The following is a 12,945-nucleotide window of genomic DNA, read 5'->3' as shown; positions in this document are numbered from 1 at the left end:
GCATAAGTGCACGTGGGCAGGAGCCCCAACTTTCCACCCTGGCAGAAGCAGTTGTGACCTGGAGCAGGCAAGCTCTAGCCCAGGAGTTCCAGCGGCAATGCAACGGCTGCCCTGAACAGACGTCCAAGCCCTGTTTGTGGATTTCAACATAGGACCTAATCCAAACCCCGGAGCGCCAGTCTCCAAGACACGCTGGAGAGAACTGCCAAGACCAAAGTTTATAGAGGACTATAAATTCAGTCACCTTTTCAAAACTAAACCCTCAACAGATCTGACTGATAGCATCTCAGAAGAACAGAGCTCCAGCTCCTGTAACCTACGGGAAAGTTTCTTCCCACTCATTCCCCTTGGTTTTGCCCTCCTTGTCCACCACAGCAAAGCAAAACAGTGAGACACGCAGCTCTGCAGCAACGCGCCAACTCTGGCTCCTCCGTTCTTTGGCTCTTGGGGAAGACAAACCCTACTCATGTCCCAGAGAAGAGCTGGAAAGGCGCTCTCACCTTGTGAGCATCCATCAGGTTCATGACCAGATCCAGGTCACCATGGACAGGCTGGTCTTCAGCTAACTGGGGTTCCACCTTGTAGAGCCAGTCCACCAAGGCCTGCAGCGCATCCATGAACTGGCCAGAGAACAAGAGGGCTTCTTCCAGCTTGTGCTGCCTGAAAAACAAACATCCCCGTGAACTTCCATGAACAAACTCACCTTCTTTCGTCGTATCCCAGTGACTTCCTCCAGCCACCCCACGAAATCACCTCCCCTCCTCTGCTCTCCACTTTGATGAGTCCTCGGCAAACAAGCGCAGTTGGTACAACGTTGGGGCTGGGCTTACCTTTCCACAGATTTGCCGCACACTGTGTCCCACTTATCCCGGACTTCTCCCAGTAAATTGTCCAGCTTTTGAGTGTCATCTGGAAGCAAGGCTTTTTCTTTGAGGGCTCTGCCTGTTCTGATGGTGGTGTCGTAGACGGGCTGCTTCCCTCCCAGCGTCTTCTGGAACTCCTGGGAACCGGAGAGAAAACAGAACTGTTTCAGAAAGCCTGGCTTTGGCTTTCTGAAGATACACGGTGCTTGTGAAGGTCCCCAGCTGAACATTTCCCATGGCAGCGGTAAGCGTGGACATGCCTTTCCCCTGTCCTGATGGCAGAGGAGGTGCTGCCCTGCTCCCCCTCCGGACAAAGCCCCCTTCCACCCAGTGTCCAGCACCGGTCTCGCTTTGGCAAAGCTCTACCTTGTGTTTCGAGAGCTGGAGCTTGATTTTATCAGGATCATTGGAAATCTCCAGCTCCGAGTCCAGGTGATTCTCTGCGTCCTCCAGCCAATCAATCAGTTTCTTCCAAGCTTCGTGGAACTGCAAAGAAACAGGAGCAAGTCTGAAACTTAACACTGGTGGTGCCCCCAGTCCCTTTGTGGTCTTAGGACCTCCTGTCCTCCATGGTTGGCCATACTTAGGGGTCTGTCGCACCCTTCCCGCGTTTCTCACCTGCTTCGCTCGCTTCCTGGCATCATCAAGAGCCCTTCCCCGCTCCACCGAGCGCTGGACGACCTTCTCCCAGCGGGACTGGACGCTCACCAGCAGGTTCTTGATCAACACCACGTCCTGCTTTTGACTGAGAAACTTCAGCTGGTTCCCTGTTTGATCCAGCTCGATGATGCGGTCCCGATGAGCATTCACCTCGTTGGCGAACACCTGCAAACGGCAAAGATATCCTCTTAGCCATAAGGGAGCTGGACGTGCCTGCGAGCAGCCCGTGGGCGCAGGGAAGATGAGGTGCCACCCTTGTTCCCTCCATCCCGGGGAGCCGTTGGGTGCTGATGGTGCCGGTACCTTGTGCTCGTCAATCTGGGCCAGCACGGCGGCGAGGATGAGGCTGGCCGGGGGTGCGATGTTCAGGCTCTGCTCGGCCAGCGTGAGCCAGTTGATGAAGTCCTGGAGGGAGTTCTGGAAGTCCGTGGCCAGGGCCAGCGCTTCCTCCAGCTTCGCCTGCCGCAGCGGGGAGGGAGGGAGAAAGCGGGGGGGAACGGGACACCAAAACACAACACAGAGGGTGAGAGCTCACGATCTGCAGTTTCGCAGACAGAGGCAGCCTTTGTGTCCCTGCCGAAATGCCCCTCCAACAGGAACCTCGTCGCTTCAGCCCGGGAACGCGACTTGTTTACCAAGGGGAGGGGGTTTTGGTGAAAGCCACCGCTTCCTTTCAAAACAAGAAGCGCCCGTGAAAAGGGAGACCTTAATCAGCACACGAGCAGCTGCGTCACCCTCAGCTTCCCGAGAAAGGGATCGCCATGGGGAGAGCGGCTTGGTAAATGAGGTGGGTGATATTTCGACGGCAACAGCTGCAGCACCGCAAATTTATTCTGGGCTGAAGCCACCGCATCCCTTGTTTTATCTCATCACCGGCCAAAAGCCTAGGATGGAGTCAGCTCGGAGGAGGACTTGGCCTGATGTCTCACAGAGGACCAACAAAGCCTGCCTTTCAGAGCCGCGGGAGCCTTCTTCCCACCCCTCCTCTAAATTAACCCAAAAAGCAATTTTACTCTCATTTTCTGTGCAATTTAACCAACTCTGACGACTATCTAGAAAAAAAATCTAACAGCTTGATGCTCTGAGACAGCACCACCTGAAAGACAAACTCAACCTGTGCAACAAAGAGAGAGGTTGTCAAAAAAAACCCCAAAACCCCCAGCCCTGACCGGCTCCATCCCTCCTAGGAAAGCAGAACAGCAAAGCAGGGAGCAACTGCTGTCGGACCCGCTCGTGGAGCAAGGGTGGACACCAACTCTACCTTTCTCTCTTCCATCTTGGTGCTGACCAGACACCATTTCTGCTCCAGCAGCGCTACGCTCTGCTCCGTCTTTGAGCCAGAGCCAGAGTCGTCGCGGTTCAGCAGCATCAGTCGCCCCTTGGCCAGCAGCTGACTGTAGAGGTCCTCCTTGGCTTTGAGCTGGCTGTACAGCTCCTGCAAGGGAGGCATCACCAGAGCGTTAGACAAAGGAAGAGCTCAGAGAAGGGCCAGGTCTCGCTGCGAATCAAGGTGACGAGAAAATGAGGTTCAGGGCAGGCAGAAAAGCAACAGCAGCATGTCACTTTGAGCAGAGAAAGGTGGTTAAAGCATCTTGATGCTTGTCCCAGGCATCAAGTGCAAAATTATCTGTGAGAAGAGACCAGAGAAGCACTCTTCTTCCCATCAGGCATAGAAGGGAGAAGTTTGGATGCTGATGTTTGACAGACAGGAGCTTGCTGGATTAAAAGCATTAAAAACCTCTCCTAAGAAATTACCATGTGGGCATTGAGTTGCTCCCGGGCAGTTTCTGGCAGACCTCCTGTGGGTTTTGATGCCGACAATTGGCTCTCCATCCTCGTTAGCCACAGGAGGAAGTCTTCAATCTCACCATGGAAACCCTGGGCCTGTTCGGGAACACATAATCAGCCGCGGATCAGATGACATCAGCCACCATTGATCATGCGCCAGAGTTAACGCTGCGTTTGCTTCCGAACCAGATAAAGATGCAGAGCCGGGTGCACCAGTGCGTTAAGGAAGGTTACACATGGTACCTCCTCAACCACACGGGTTGTGCCTGGACCCCACTGTGCCCCGGCCAGGCACCGAAACACTCCAGGACTGAGAGTTAAATGAAAAACTTGCATTAAAAAAAAATAAAAAATCCCAGTGTGTCTAACTCCTTCCCCCTTCATTTCCCCGCAAAGCGAAGGGGGAAGCGGACCCTCGGCAGCTCTCCGCGGCACAGGGGGGTACCCCTGACACGTCTCCCCGACCTGCTGGAGCGTGGACTGCAGCTGCTGCTCCCTCTCCTCCGTCTTCTGCAGCACCGACTCCCAGCAAGAATTCAGCTTCTCCAGGCGGTTTCGCAGGCTGCTCGCGTCATCCCCTGCGCTCGACTCCAGGAGCTCGTTGCCCGCTTTGTTCACCGTCTCCACGGTCGCTTGGTGGGCCAGGACGTCGTTCTTCAGCACCTACACGAGACGTGGTGGGTAAACATTGGGTGCCTCTAAAACACCCTGTTAGTGCCTGCACGCTCTCATGGACTCGAACCAGCTCAAAACCTTCATGAGAAATAAAATCCCGCAACGGGAATAGACTAAAAACAGACCTGGAGTGGGAGTACTCACATGGTGCTTCGCGAGTTCAACCTCAATGACTTTTGGGTCTCCATTGATGGGTTTTTGTGCGTCGAGCAGCTCCTCGGTGTGGGTCAGCCAGGCCATCAGCTCCGCCAACGCGTGCTGGAACTGGCCAAGTGCCAGAAGAGCGGCTTCTAACTTATGCTGGGCAAGGACAGGGATGGGAAAAGGAAAATTTGAGTTGGGAAGGAGGGGGAGCATCCCAGCGACCTTCAACCCTGCACTTTTGAGAGCCCAGATCTTCTCTCTACCTGTCTGTGAGCAATTTTCTCGCCCAAATTCTCCCAGAGGTGCTTCAGCTCTGTCAGTGGTTCCTTTATGATGTCTCTGTCTGTCTCATCTGTAGCTTTTTTTAGCATCAGTTCACCTTGGTGATTAAGCTTTTCCATTTCAATCTGCTGCTGGTAAACCTCCATTTTAAACTCCTGCCAAAACAAGCAGGACAAAAACCAGAACAAAATGAATCATTGGAGCGCAAGCTCTGCCACGCAAAGCAAGCGCTGGAGAACTGGTCCCACTCCGCCCGCGTACCTTCATCTCGTTCATTTGCTCCTTCACCGTGTTGAGGTCCGTGCCGACGGGAGACATGTTGCAGAGTTTGATCACGGCGTTATCCAGCCAGTCAAACATGGCCTGAAACGAGTGCAGACACCGTTAGCAAAGGGAACGCCAAGCAGCGTTCTCCCTGCAGCTGATCGGGGACGCGGGGCAGGTGTCTGCATCACCCCGCAACCAGGAAACTTGTCTTTCGGGGCCGAGATGCCTGCTTGGCCAGCACTCCCTTCTGCAAGCTCTTTCGGGCAGCCAGGCTCATCCTGCTGCTTCGTGCAGAAGTGAAGAGAGATTTGGGAAGACGAGCGCAATTAAATATCTGCTCTTCCTCGGAGCCGGCTGTTGAGCTCAGGCTCTAACAGAGGCTGCAAACACTTGCCCAGGAGATGTTTTCTGCTTTGCATTAGTGCAAATCCCAGTACAGCTCCACGGAGAGGACTCACAGTGGCGTTCCCAAGGTCTACCCAACCCACGCAAGCAGCCCTGCCTCTTACTTGAAGCGTATCTTGGTATTGCACAGCCGACTGCATGGCCTCTTCAAGCTTTTCAAGCCTCTCCTTCCACGTTTTGTTTAGATTTTCCCACGCGTTGTTCATCTGCGGAACACAAGATTGCCCACAAAATTCGTTAGGCTCTTCTACTGGAGCTGCCACTGGCTCCTACCTGATTTTATCCGAAGGAGGGGCTGCTGGTTTTCCTACCTCATCAATGCTCTTTTTCACTTCTGGTTTCTCAGTTTCGCCACAGGCAAAAATTAAATCAGTTCCAAGGAGTCGGATGAACTCCAGCTCTTCATGTAAGCCGTCCGTCTCCTCTTTAATAGTCTGCATGTAACACAGTGACAAAACACAAATGGTTATTATTAAATGTTCTCCCAAAACTGTTCCACGAACAGGAGGGCTAAACCGCTCCCCAACATTGCCACCACCAACCTGGTCGGCTCCCACCTCTGGCCACAGCGGCAATGCTGCCGTTTGGGGGAACTAAAATAAGAATATCTGTATTTAGCTTGATGTGTGCCTCACTGCCTGGCTGAAGATGTTGTTTGCAAGAGATTGACTGTTTACAGGAGTATTTTGTCAACACAGGGATTAGGTTTTGAGACTCAAAACTTGCAAACCAAAGTCAGAATGGTTATAAAAAGGAAATAGCAACGACAAACTTAGCGAAGCACAAAGAAACATCCCTTCTGCCCGAGGTCCAAGTCAAGTCAAATCCACCTGAAGTGGATTTCACCACTTCTATGAAACAACCAAACGATAACATAAAATCCAAGCCCATCCAGCTTTACACTTATCTCCGGTCTAACCAAAATCTAAATATACACTTCCCATGCTAGACAGCACTCAGATGCCTCTTCTGAGGCTGGGAGCAGAACCGTGCAAACTTCCACATCACTCAAAACAAGTGGGCACACAAATCTGACCACACACTTGATGAGCTTCCCAAAACAGCAGCAGATAAAGTGATTTAAGTATCATTTCCTTGTCTGGAACAGGGGGTGGGGGTGGTGGGGAGGGATACGTGAAATACACTTCTGGTTTTTAACTTGCAGTTCCAAATTGCAGTGGAAATAACATTTCATAATCCGAAACTGCCTACAAAACTGTTTTACAGCCACTTCTGGCCATGCTCATATCTAAGATCTGTCCCGATTTAGCTCACAAGCTGGGTGCAGACCAGTTCCACACAGGGGTACCGTCCCATGGTCCTCACCTCTGCCGCTTCCACCTGCTGCTTGATGATGGAGGGGTCGATGCCTGGGCTCTCCAGGTCGTGAACAATGTCCTGCGTGTCTTTGATGGTAGTCAGGAGGGCTGCCATGTCGTACCAGAACTTCTCTGCGAGCTCCAGGACATCAAGGAACTTCATTTCACGTTCCTCCGCCCGAGCTTTGATGTCTTCCCAGAAGAAGACCATCTGATCCAACTTATCATGGATTACTATGGAAGGGAATGAAAACATTCAGTGAAGGAGGAAACCTTTGTACAACTCCAAAGCATTTTGCAAACACTTTCCACTGAGAAATAGCCAACGGAATATTCAAATGGGAATTAAAGATGACCAGGACTATCAGAGCATTAACTCAGAGATGCTGAGGGACATGAGAAACTCCAGCTTGCAGAAATAAAGCCTTTATTTATGTGCAGGCAAGCTCAGGGCAAATTTGCCCACACACTCTCCCCTCCAACGAACCTCTGTTCTGACCACCTCTAGCGTGAAGTCTACGCTCGCTCAGTCCATGAGCCGGCTGTTGAGCTGCCAAGAAAGGTGCCAATTAGTGCCAATCGTGTTGACAGGTCTTTTTGTGCTGGGGATGTTCCTTCCCTCCATTAGATGCTGAATCGACACCAACAAATCATTTCACAGAGGGCCACCAACGGTTGCCACAAGAGACCAGCTCAGGCTGACGGCTCAGCTCTGCCTGAGCAGCCACAAATACTTCTTTCTCCTCCGGCTGATACCACCCTGTCTGCTCCACATGGAAGCAGGTACCAGATATCTGCACGCAGAGAACTCATCCTTCCTCCTAAGGCCAAGAGACCCTCTAAAATACACCCCTGGGACATCGGAGCCTCCCTAACAGCGATGGAGCCACGGTTTGGGTAGGAGAAGTCGGGCAGTGCTACCAGCCCAGCCAAAACCTCCTCGGAGATACCTTTTGCTGCCAGGTCCTTATCCGCTCCCTGCGATCGGCCGATCAGCTCTTCCCCGCGGCGTTTCAGAGCCTCAAAGGAGGGCTGCAGCTTCTCCAGCTCCACGGTGGCGTTCTTGTTCTCGCTAATGCACTCCCGGATCTTATCGACCTCAGCGGGGATGAGGGGTGGCATGCGCAGGCGGGAGGAGAGGGTCTCCAGCGTCTCCAGCATGGGCTCGATCTTATCATGGAACTGGAGAAGAACAAGTCCATTAGGGCAGGCAAGACGAGATTAAGCAACGTCGCATCTCTCCCTGCGTGTGCAACAGCCCTTAGCGCTGCGCCCAGCGGCCTCTCGGAGAGGACAAACATTGCCTGCAACAGCAATTAAACCTGCAGCCTCCTGTTCACGCCTGCCTCTGCTTTCCTCTGCTGCCAACAGCCCCAGGCTGCACCGGCTCAAACCATACCTCAGCCGTACAGCCTCACAGCGCCGGCACGGGCAACTGTGAACCAAACACGGCAGCGATTTGTCACCGGATTCAACTGTACAAAATTCACATTTTTGACCACTCTCCCGCTTCTTGCGGATGGGCAGCGTGGCAAGAAAACCCAATCCTGTTTGCTTGAGTATCTGCGCAAAGATGCTGCTGGAAAAGCGCCCGTGTTTGGTGCTGACGGAAATCTCCGCTCGGTGCAAGATCAGCAAGAAAACCGTCCCGGCAGGGTCAGCGGGAGATGGTGGAAGGCTGCATGCGCATGGGGAGGAGCGAGGTGCCAGGAGCTGGGGCTTCAACAAAAGCAGAACCAGAAAGCCAAGAGTGAGAGAGGAAGGGGGTCTAGCAGGGTTTATTGTTATTTTTTTAAAAAAGAAAAGTCAGCTTTGGCCTTAAAGATCCCAAACTCCCTCTCTGCTGGTGAGGAGGACGGCTCTGCACTCTGGCTGCCAGCTCAGGTCCCTCTCTGCAGGCGGTCCCCAAGTCCCAGGCTCTAACAGCAGAGAGGAGACGGGCTCTGGGTGCAAAGTTGATCAGGAGCCCGCGGGCTCAGCCAACAAGCAGGAGCAAACCGGCAAGTCCAGCTAGAGCGAAAAGCTCCGCGCATCAGTGTAAACCGCTCTGAAAGCGAAACCTCTGCTTTGCGGGAAGCACTCCCAGCGGCAGCTGCCCACGGCAGAGACCAGGTGGCGATGCAACAAAAGCCATCTCAGAAACGTGATTTCAGGCCCCCAGAGTTAATTTTTAAGCATGTTCTGCTGAGCTGTGCACGGACCAGAAATAAAAGTCCGGGTGTAAAATAGAATCGGCCCAAAGAAAGAGTGTAAATGAACGTCTGTGGTGGCGGGGCTTACCTCCGTAATCTGCAATGGTGGGGCGCAGTCAACACAAGAATGAAATGGGACCATGTGGGGAGGACGGGCACAGGCAGCAACACACACAGATAACACATTCCACAATGGGAGTGAGAGATGAGACGGGAGGGGGGTGTGGGGGGAAAAACTCGGAGTTAATACAAGTGCAAACCAAGAGAAGTGACTACACAATACAGGAATAAAAAAAAATAAACACCCAGACACGACAAAAACCTACTGTGCTACAGTAACATGTGGTGAAATGAAACATAACTAGGGGTCATAAACCCTCAGCGGTAGAAACTCTTCGCCCCCTTTCTGGACTTTAGCACCTACGCTCTCCGCCTTTCCTTTCCTATCTCTGCTCCTGCAGTCACTGAGCTCCTCTGGAGATGCCCAGACCCTGGAGACGACCATCAACTCTCCCATACAAAGGGTCCCATGGCCGTTCACTGCGCACACAGCTTATCAGAAATCAAACTTATCTCTCTAAGCTCCTTCAAGAGGCCCTCCGGGCCCTTCCAACCTTGGGTGGATGCCAAAACAGCCCCTTTGAACGAGCATCATTATTGAGGCCGTAAAAATTTATTACCCTATTTACTATGTCAAGATTCAAACGCCGTCTCCACTGCTTTCGCAGCCAGGGCTGAGGGGCAGGAAACTACCCTGGAGGTGTCTGACCACGCTGTGACTTATAAAGGGTTTTACACAATCGTAACACTCAGAATAAAACTGCATTTCAAAGCACGCGGCTTCCCCAGGGGTCTGTGATAAGACGACTCTGCTCCTTTGCGCGCCAGCGTACCTGGGTGGACTGCGAGACAGCTTCGTCGAGCGCAAGAGCCCGCTGACACACCTCCTCCTTGATTTTGGCATACATGGCCTCAGCCATCGAGTATTTTTTCTGCACCATCTCCCCTTCCTCGGGGTTGAGGTCCTTGAGCTGTGGTCCGATTTTCAGCAGCTTGTCAATATGAGGCTTATGTTCAGCAATGGACTCTCGCAGTTGCTAGGAAATAGAGGGGAAAAAAATACATTTGTTTAGAAATCTATCGAAAGCCGCTGCCTGTTTATTTCACGCAACACTCCAAGAGCAGCGATCGTATCTGGTAGTGAACTCGCACTGTGGATTTCTTGAGCCAGCATCTGCCAAGCACATGGCACTCGGCTCTTCCTAACATGGCTACGGCTCGGCACGCGCCGGCACGCCGCCTGGCACGGCTCCTTCCCCAGCATGGCCGGCTCCTGACCCTCCCCACAGCCCCACGGGGGGACACCGCTGAGAAAACTCACTTTGCAGCTCTCTACCCTAAAAGCACAAAGCGGTTCTCCCTGCCGCAATCAGGCAGGGGATCCGAAGGCAGCCAGGCTCTCTTGGGCGCAATCTGTATTTTAGTATGAAGCGCTCCAACGTAACTAGTGATTTCCACATTGTATGCTCAGGGCACACTTGTATGACATAGGCAGGATTCCCAAAAAGAAGAGAATGGGGAAAAATATCAGAAAACTTCAGAAAAAAGGCACTCTCGCCCCTGCGAGCACTGTGCCTGTGTTTAAGGCAGAAGAACCGACGGCGCAGGAGATGCAAACGCCGCGTCCTCTTACCCTCATGTCCTCCTGCTGCTGCTTGAGCTGCTCGTGATCGATGGCCGGAGGGGGCAGCTGGGAGATGAGGGCTTGCGTCTCCTCGATCCACGGGTTCAGCTCCTCATAGGTCTCCCAGAACTGGTTGACCAGAACCTGGGCACGCTCCAAGCGAGCGTAGCGCTCCGAGTTGAGCTGGCTCACGGCTTCGTACTGTTGCACCAGGGACTCTGTTTTATCCTAAAAAAAAAAAAAAAAGAGGGAGGAGAGTTACAGCGAGGGATGCAAAAGGGCCCACGAGAAGTGCCAGCTGCACGCTGCGAGCTGGAAGAGCAGGAGGTGCCTTTGGTGGCTTTCCACGCGCGCAAGCTGTAATTCCAATTAAAGCAGCCTCAGAAATCTCCGCTATCCCCCCCCATCCCCAAACACTGCAATAAAAATATGCAATAAAGGAGAGTAATAAATGTAGAGAGATTTCTGCTAACGCCGGTGGGAATTACTAAAGATGGAGTAATTTTAAACTACTTCAGTCTGTGCAAGAGCTGAGCATTAGCCTCTCTCCCCTCTCTGTCTCTCCCGTCGCAGTAAATAGCAGAGGGAGGCTCACCTGGAGCACAGCTTTCTGTTCCTCGCCACACGTCCCAAAGATCTCATTGCGCTGGCTGAACAGTTCATCCATGGAGTCTTTGTGCCGAATAATGTCGATGGAAAAAGCCTGCAGAAAGGAAACGTCCAAAGAAAGGAAAGAAATCAGAGCCGAGCCCAAGCTCTCCCCCCAGCCCGTCCACGGGACCCTCCTGCCTGCGCAGAGACCGCACAAAACTCAGCAGAAGCATCCTGCGGCACACTGAAAATCTGGCTGAAAATGCAGATTACTGCATGTTTTTCTTGTGACTCATCTACATCAACCTCTCTCTCAAAGGCCTGAGAAAGCTCTTAAAATGAGGTATCAGTCCACTTCCACTCCCAGGGTCCTCACTGGAAGAAAAGCTCCACCATCCATCGTTAGCAAACGCGCTAAACCCCTGAAACGATGCTCTCCAGAACTGCATCTACCAATAACTTTACCATTCCCAAGGTCCACACGATTAACAGCGGGAAGCCAAGCTCAGCTCAATTTAACTTAATGCTTGACGGTTTAGTCCCCCTCCCTTATAACAATGTCTTATTTTTCTTTTTCTTTTTTTTTTAAAAATCCAATAAACCTGTATGCTGGCTCTGATTGCCAAGGCTGGTAAGGGAAGAAAAGGGCCGTTTATTTAAAGTGCATGTTCTTTCAGGCATGAGCTCATCTCAAAGATATAAAAAAACCCCCAGCGTCTCTTTGTTCCACGTCTGGCTGCCGGGAGGGATACGAGGAGTCCCCCACTGCAAGGAACAATGAGCAAAAAGCAAATGTAAAAGCACCCTCATTAATCAATATATACATTTCTCTAAACCGTTCCGGCTGCCAGTGCTTGCAAGACGCAGGCAGAGCTTGCTCCGGCAGCCACAGCGGAAGCCTTCGAAAGGAGCGGCTCTCTCAAGGGGAGGCCAGGCAAAAGCATCCCTCCAGCCCTAAATGGCCGTGCAAATTTTCAGCTCCTGCAGACGGGCAGGAGGTTTTTTCCTTCAGAAGCCCAACACTTCATTTCTCTAAATCCTCTTCCTTCCTCATTTTTTTCTTTTACTTACCACGGACAAGTGTTGCATCCCTCCTGGTGCTCTGTGCTCAGCAACCCAAACCCCAGAAGCCTCTCTAGGGTAAAGCTGCCCCTTCCCAAACGCCAGCCCATCACCCAAACCGCATCCCTCCTCGCTGCCCCACGTACCTTCTGCACCTGCAGCTGAGCCGTCGTCTGGTCCTGCTCCAGGCGGATGGGACCGAGAGCCATCAGCTTCCTCTTGGTCTCAGCCACCCAGGCCAGCTCCGCGTCGGCCGCCTGCTCGTACTGGCGCACGGGAAAGCACGGCGCAGGTTAGCGATGGGCAGACAGGTCGGAGCACGGGGCAAACCAGGAGACATGGGGGGACCCAGCGGGGCACAAACGCCTCGCCCAGGCGTGCAAAGGTGGGGAGGAGAAAGGGACATTGGGGTGGACACAGGTTTCTGACTCCAAGCTCCCCTCCGAGGAGCAGCAGCCACTGTCCCACGGCTGGCAGCTCCTGCAGCTGGTTTTGGGGCACGGAGCATCACTGCAACACAGGTGCTCAAAGCGGCGGAGCATGGCGGGGCAGCCGCCCTTCCCTACACCTCTACTACACGGCCCTTTTGCTCGCACGTTCAGCTTGGTGGAGTCACTGCTCAAAGCCAGCGAGGGCAGTTATTCATGGCGCTCCGCAGCCTCCTCTCCAGGCAGAACAAACCTTTTTTGAGAGGGCTGTTCACCTGGAACAAATCCCTGTGCTATCACAACAGGGGATGATGTTTTTCCAGGCCAGAAAGTCACCTATCATCGGCTTTATGCCATCCACATCACGCACGCGAGCAAAAGCCTGCGGGCAGGATAACGCGGTGCTGCACCGGAGCTATCCTACCCAAACCACCCACAACGGGATGGGTCAGAAACCGGCCCTGCTGCCACATGCTGCTGGTGGGGCCCATTCATTTCTTGGTGCTCCCGATGGGATCTGGCCCTCCTGTCTGGCTGTGCTTGCTATCCTTCCCGCCGCCACCGCACTGTGCAGGCCGGAGCGGT

General features: G+C 53.0%; 1 protein-coding gene across 27 annotated transcripts in view; it reads right to left on the bottom strand.

The window, feature by feature from the left end:
• The window catches only part of MACF1 (microtubule actin crosslinking factor 1), a 143,686-nt gene that overhangs the window by 14,888 nt on the left and 115,853 nt on the right, over window positions 1-12,945 (bottom strand). For 17 of the 27 annotated variants that reach the window (XM_075774248.1, XM_075774254.1, XM_075774268.1 and 14 more), the window contains 20 exons: window positions 12,079-12,198; window positions 10,875-10,982; window positions 10,289-10,507; window positions 9,489-9,692; window positions 8,684-8,692; window positions 7,354-7,585; window positions 6,411-6,637; window positions 5,396-5,518; window positions 5,189-5,290; window positions 4,674-4,775; window positions 4,394-4,567; window positions 4,131-4,286; window positions 3,777-3,974; window positions 3,279-3,407; window positions 2,785-2,958; window positions 1,827-1,982; window positions 1,482-1,688; window positions 1,230-1,349; window positions 831-1,000; window positions 501-660 (listed from right to left, as the gene is read on the bottom strand). In XM_075774248.1, the coding sequence (XP_075630363.1) occupies window positions 501-660; window positions 831-1,000; window positions 1,230-1,349; window positions 1,482-1,688; window positions 1,827-1,982; window positions 2,785-2,958; window positions 3,279-3,407; window positions 3,777-3,974; window positions 4,131-4,286; window positions 4,394-4,567; window positions 4,674-4,775; window positions 5,189-5,290; window positions 5,396-5,518; window positions 6,411-6,637; window positions 7,354-7,585; window positions 8,684-8,692; window positions 9,489-9,692; window positions 10,289-10,507; window positions 10,875-10,982; window positions 12,079-12,198 (3,090 nt within the window). The remainder of the gene's footprint in view (window positions 1-500; window positions 661-830; window positions 1,001-1,229; window positions 1,350-1,481; window positions 1,689-1,826; window positions 1,983-2,784; window positions 2,959-3,278; window positions 3,408-3,776; window positions 3,975-4,130; window positions 4,287-4,393; window positions 4,568-4,673; window positions 4,776-5,188; window positions 5,291-5,395; window positions 5,519-6,410; window positions 6,638-7,353; window positions 7,586-8,683; window positions 8,693-9,488; window positions 9,693-10,288; window positions 10,508-10,874; window positions 10,983-12,078; window positions 12,199-12,945) is intronic. The other 10 variants (XM_075774251.1, XM_075774255.1, XM_075774269.1 and 7 more) reach the window with 1 other exon arrangement.

This window comes from Balearica regulorum, chromosome 22, assembly GCF_011004875.1.
Source record: "Balearica regulorum gibbericeps isolate bBalReg1 chromosome 22, bBalReg1.pri, whole genome shotgun sequence".
Lineage (NCBI taxonomy): Eukaryota > Metazoa > Chordata > Aves > Gruiformes > Gruidae > Balearica > Balearica regulorum.
The sequence above is the reverse complement of the archived record's forward strand: the minus strand, read 5'-3'. Positions and strand labels throughout refer to the sequence as shown.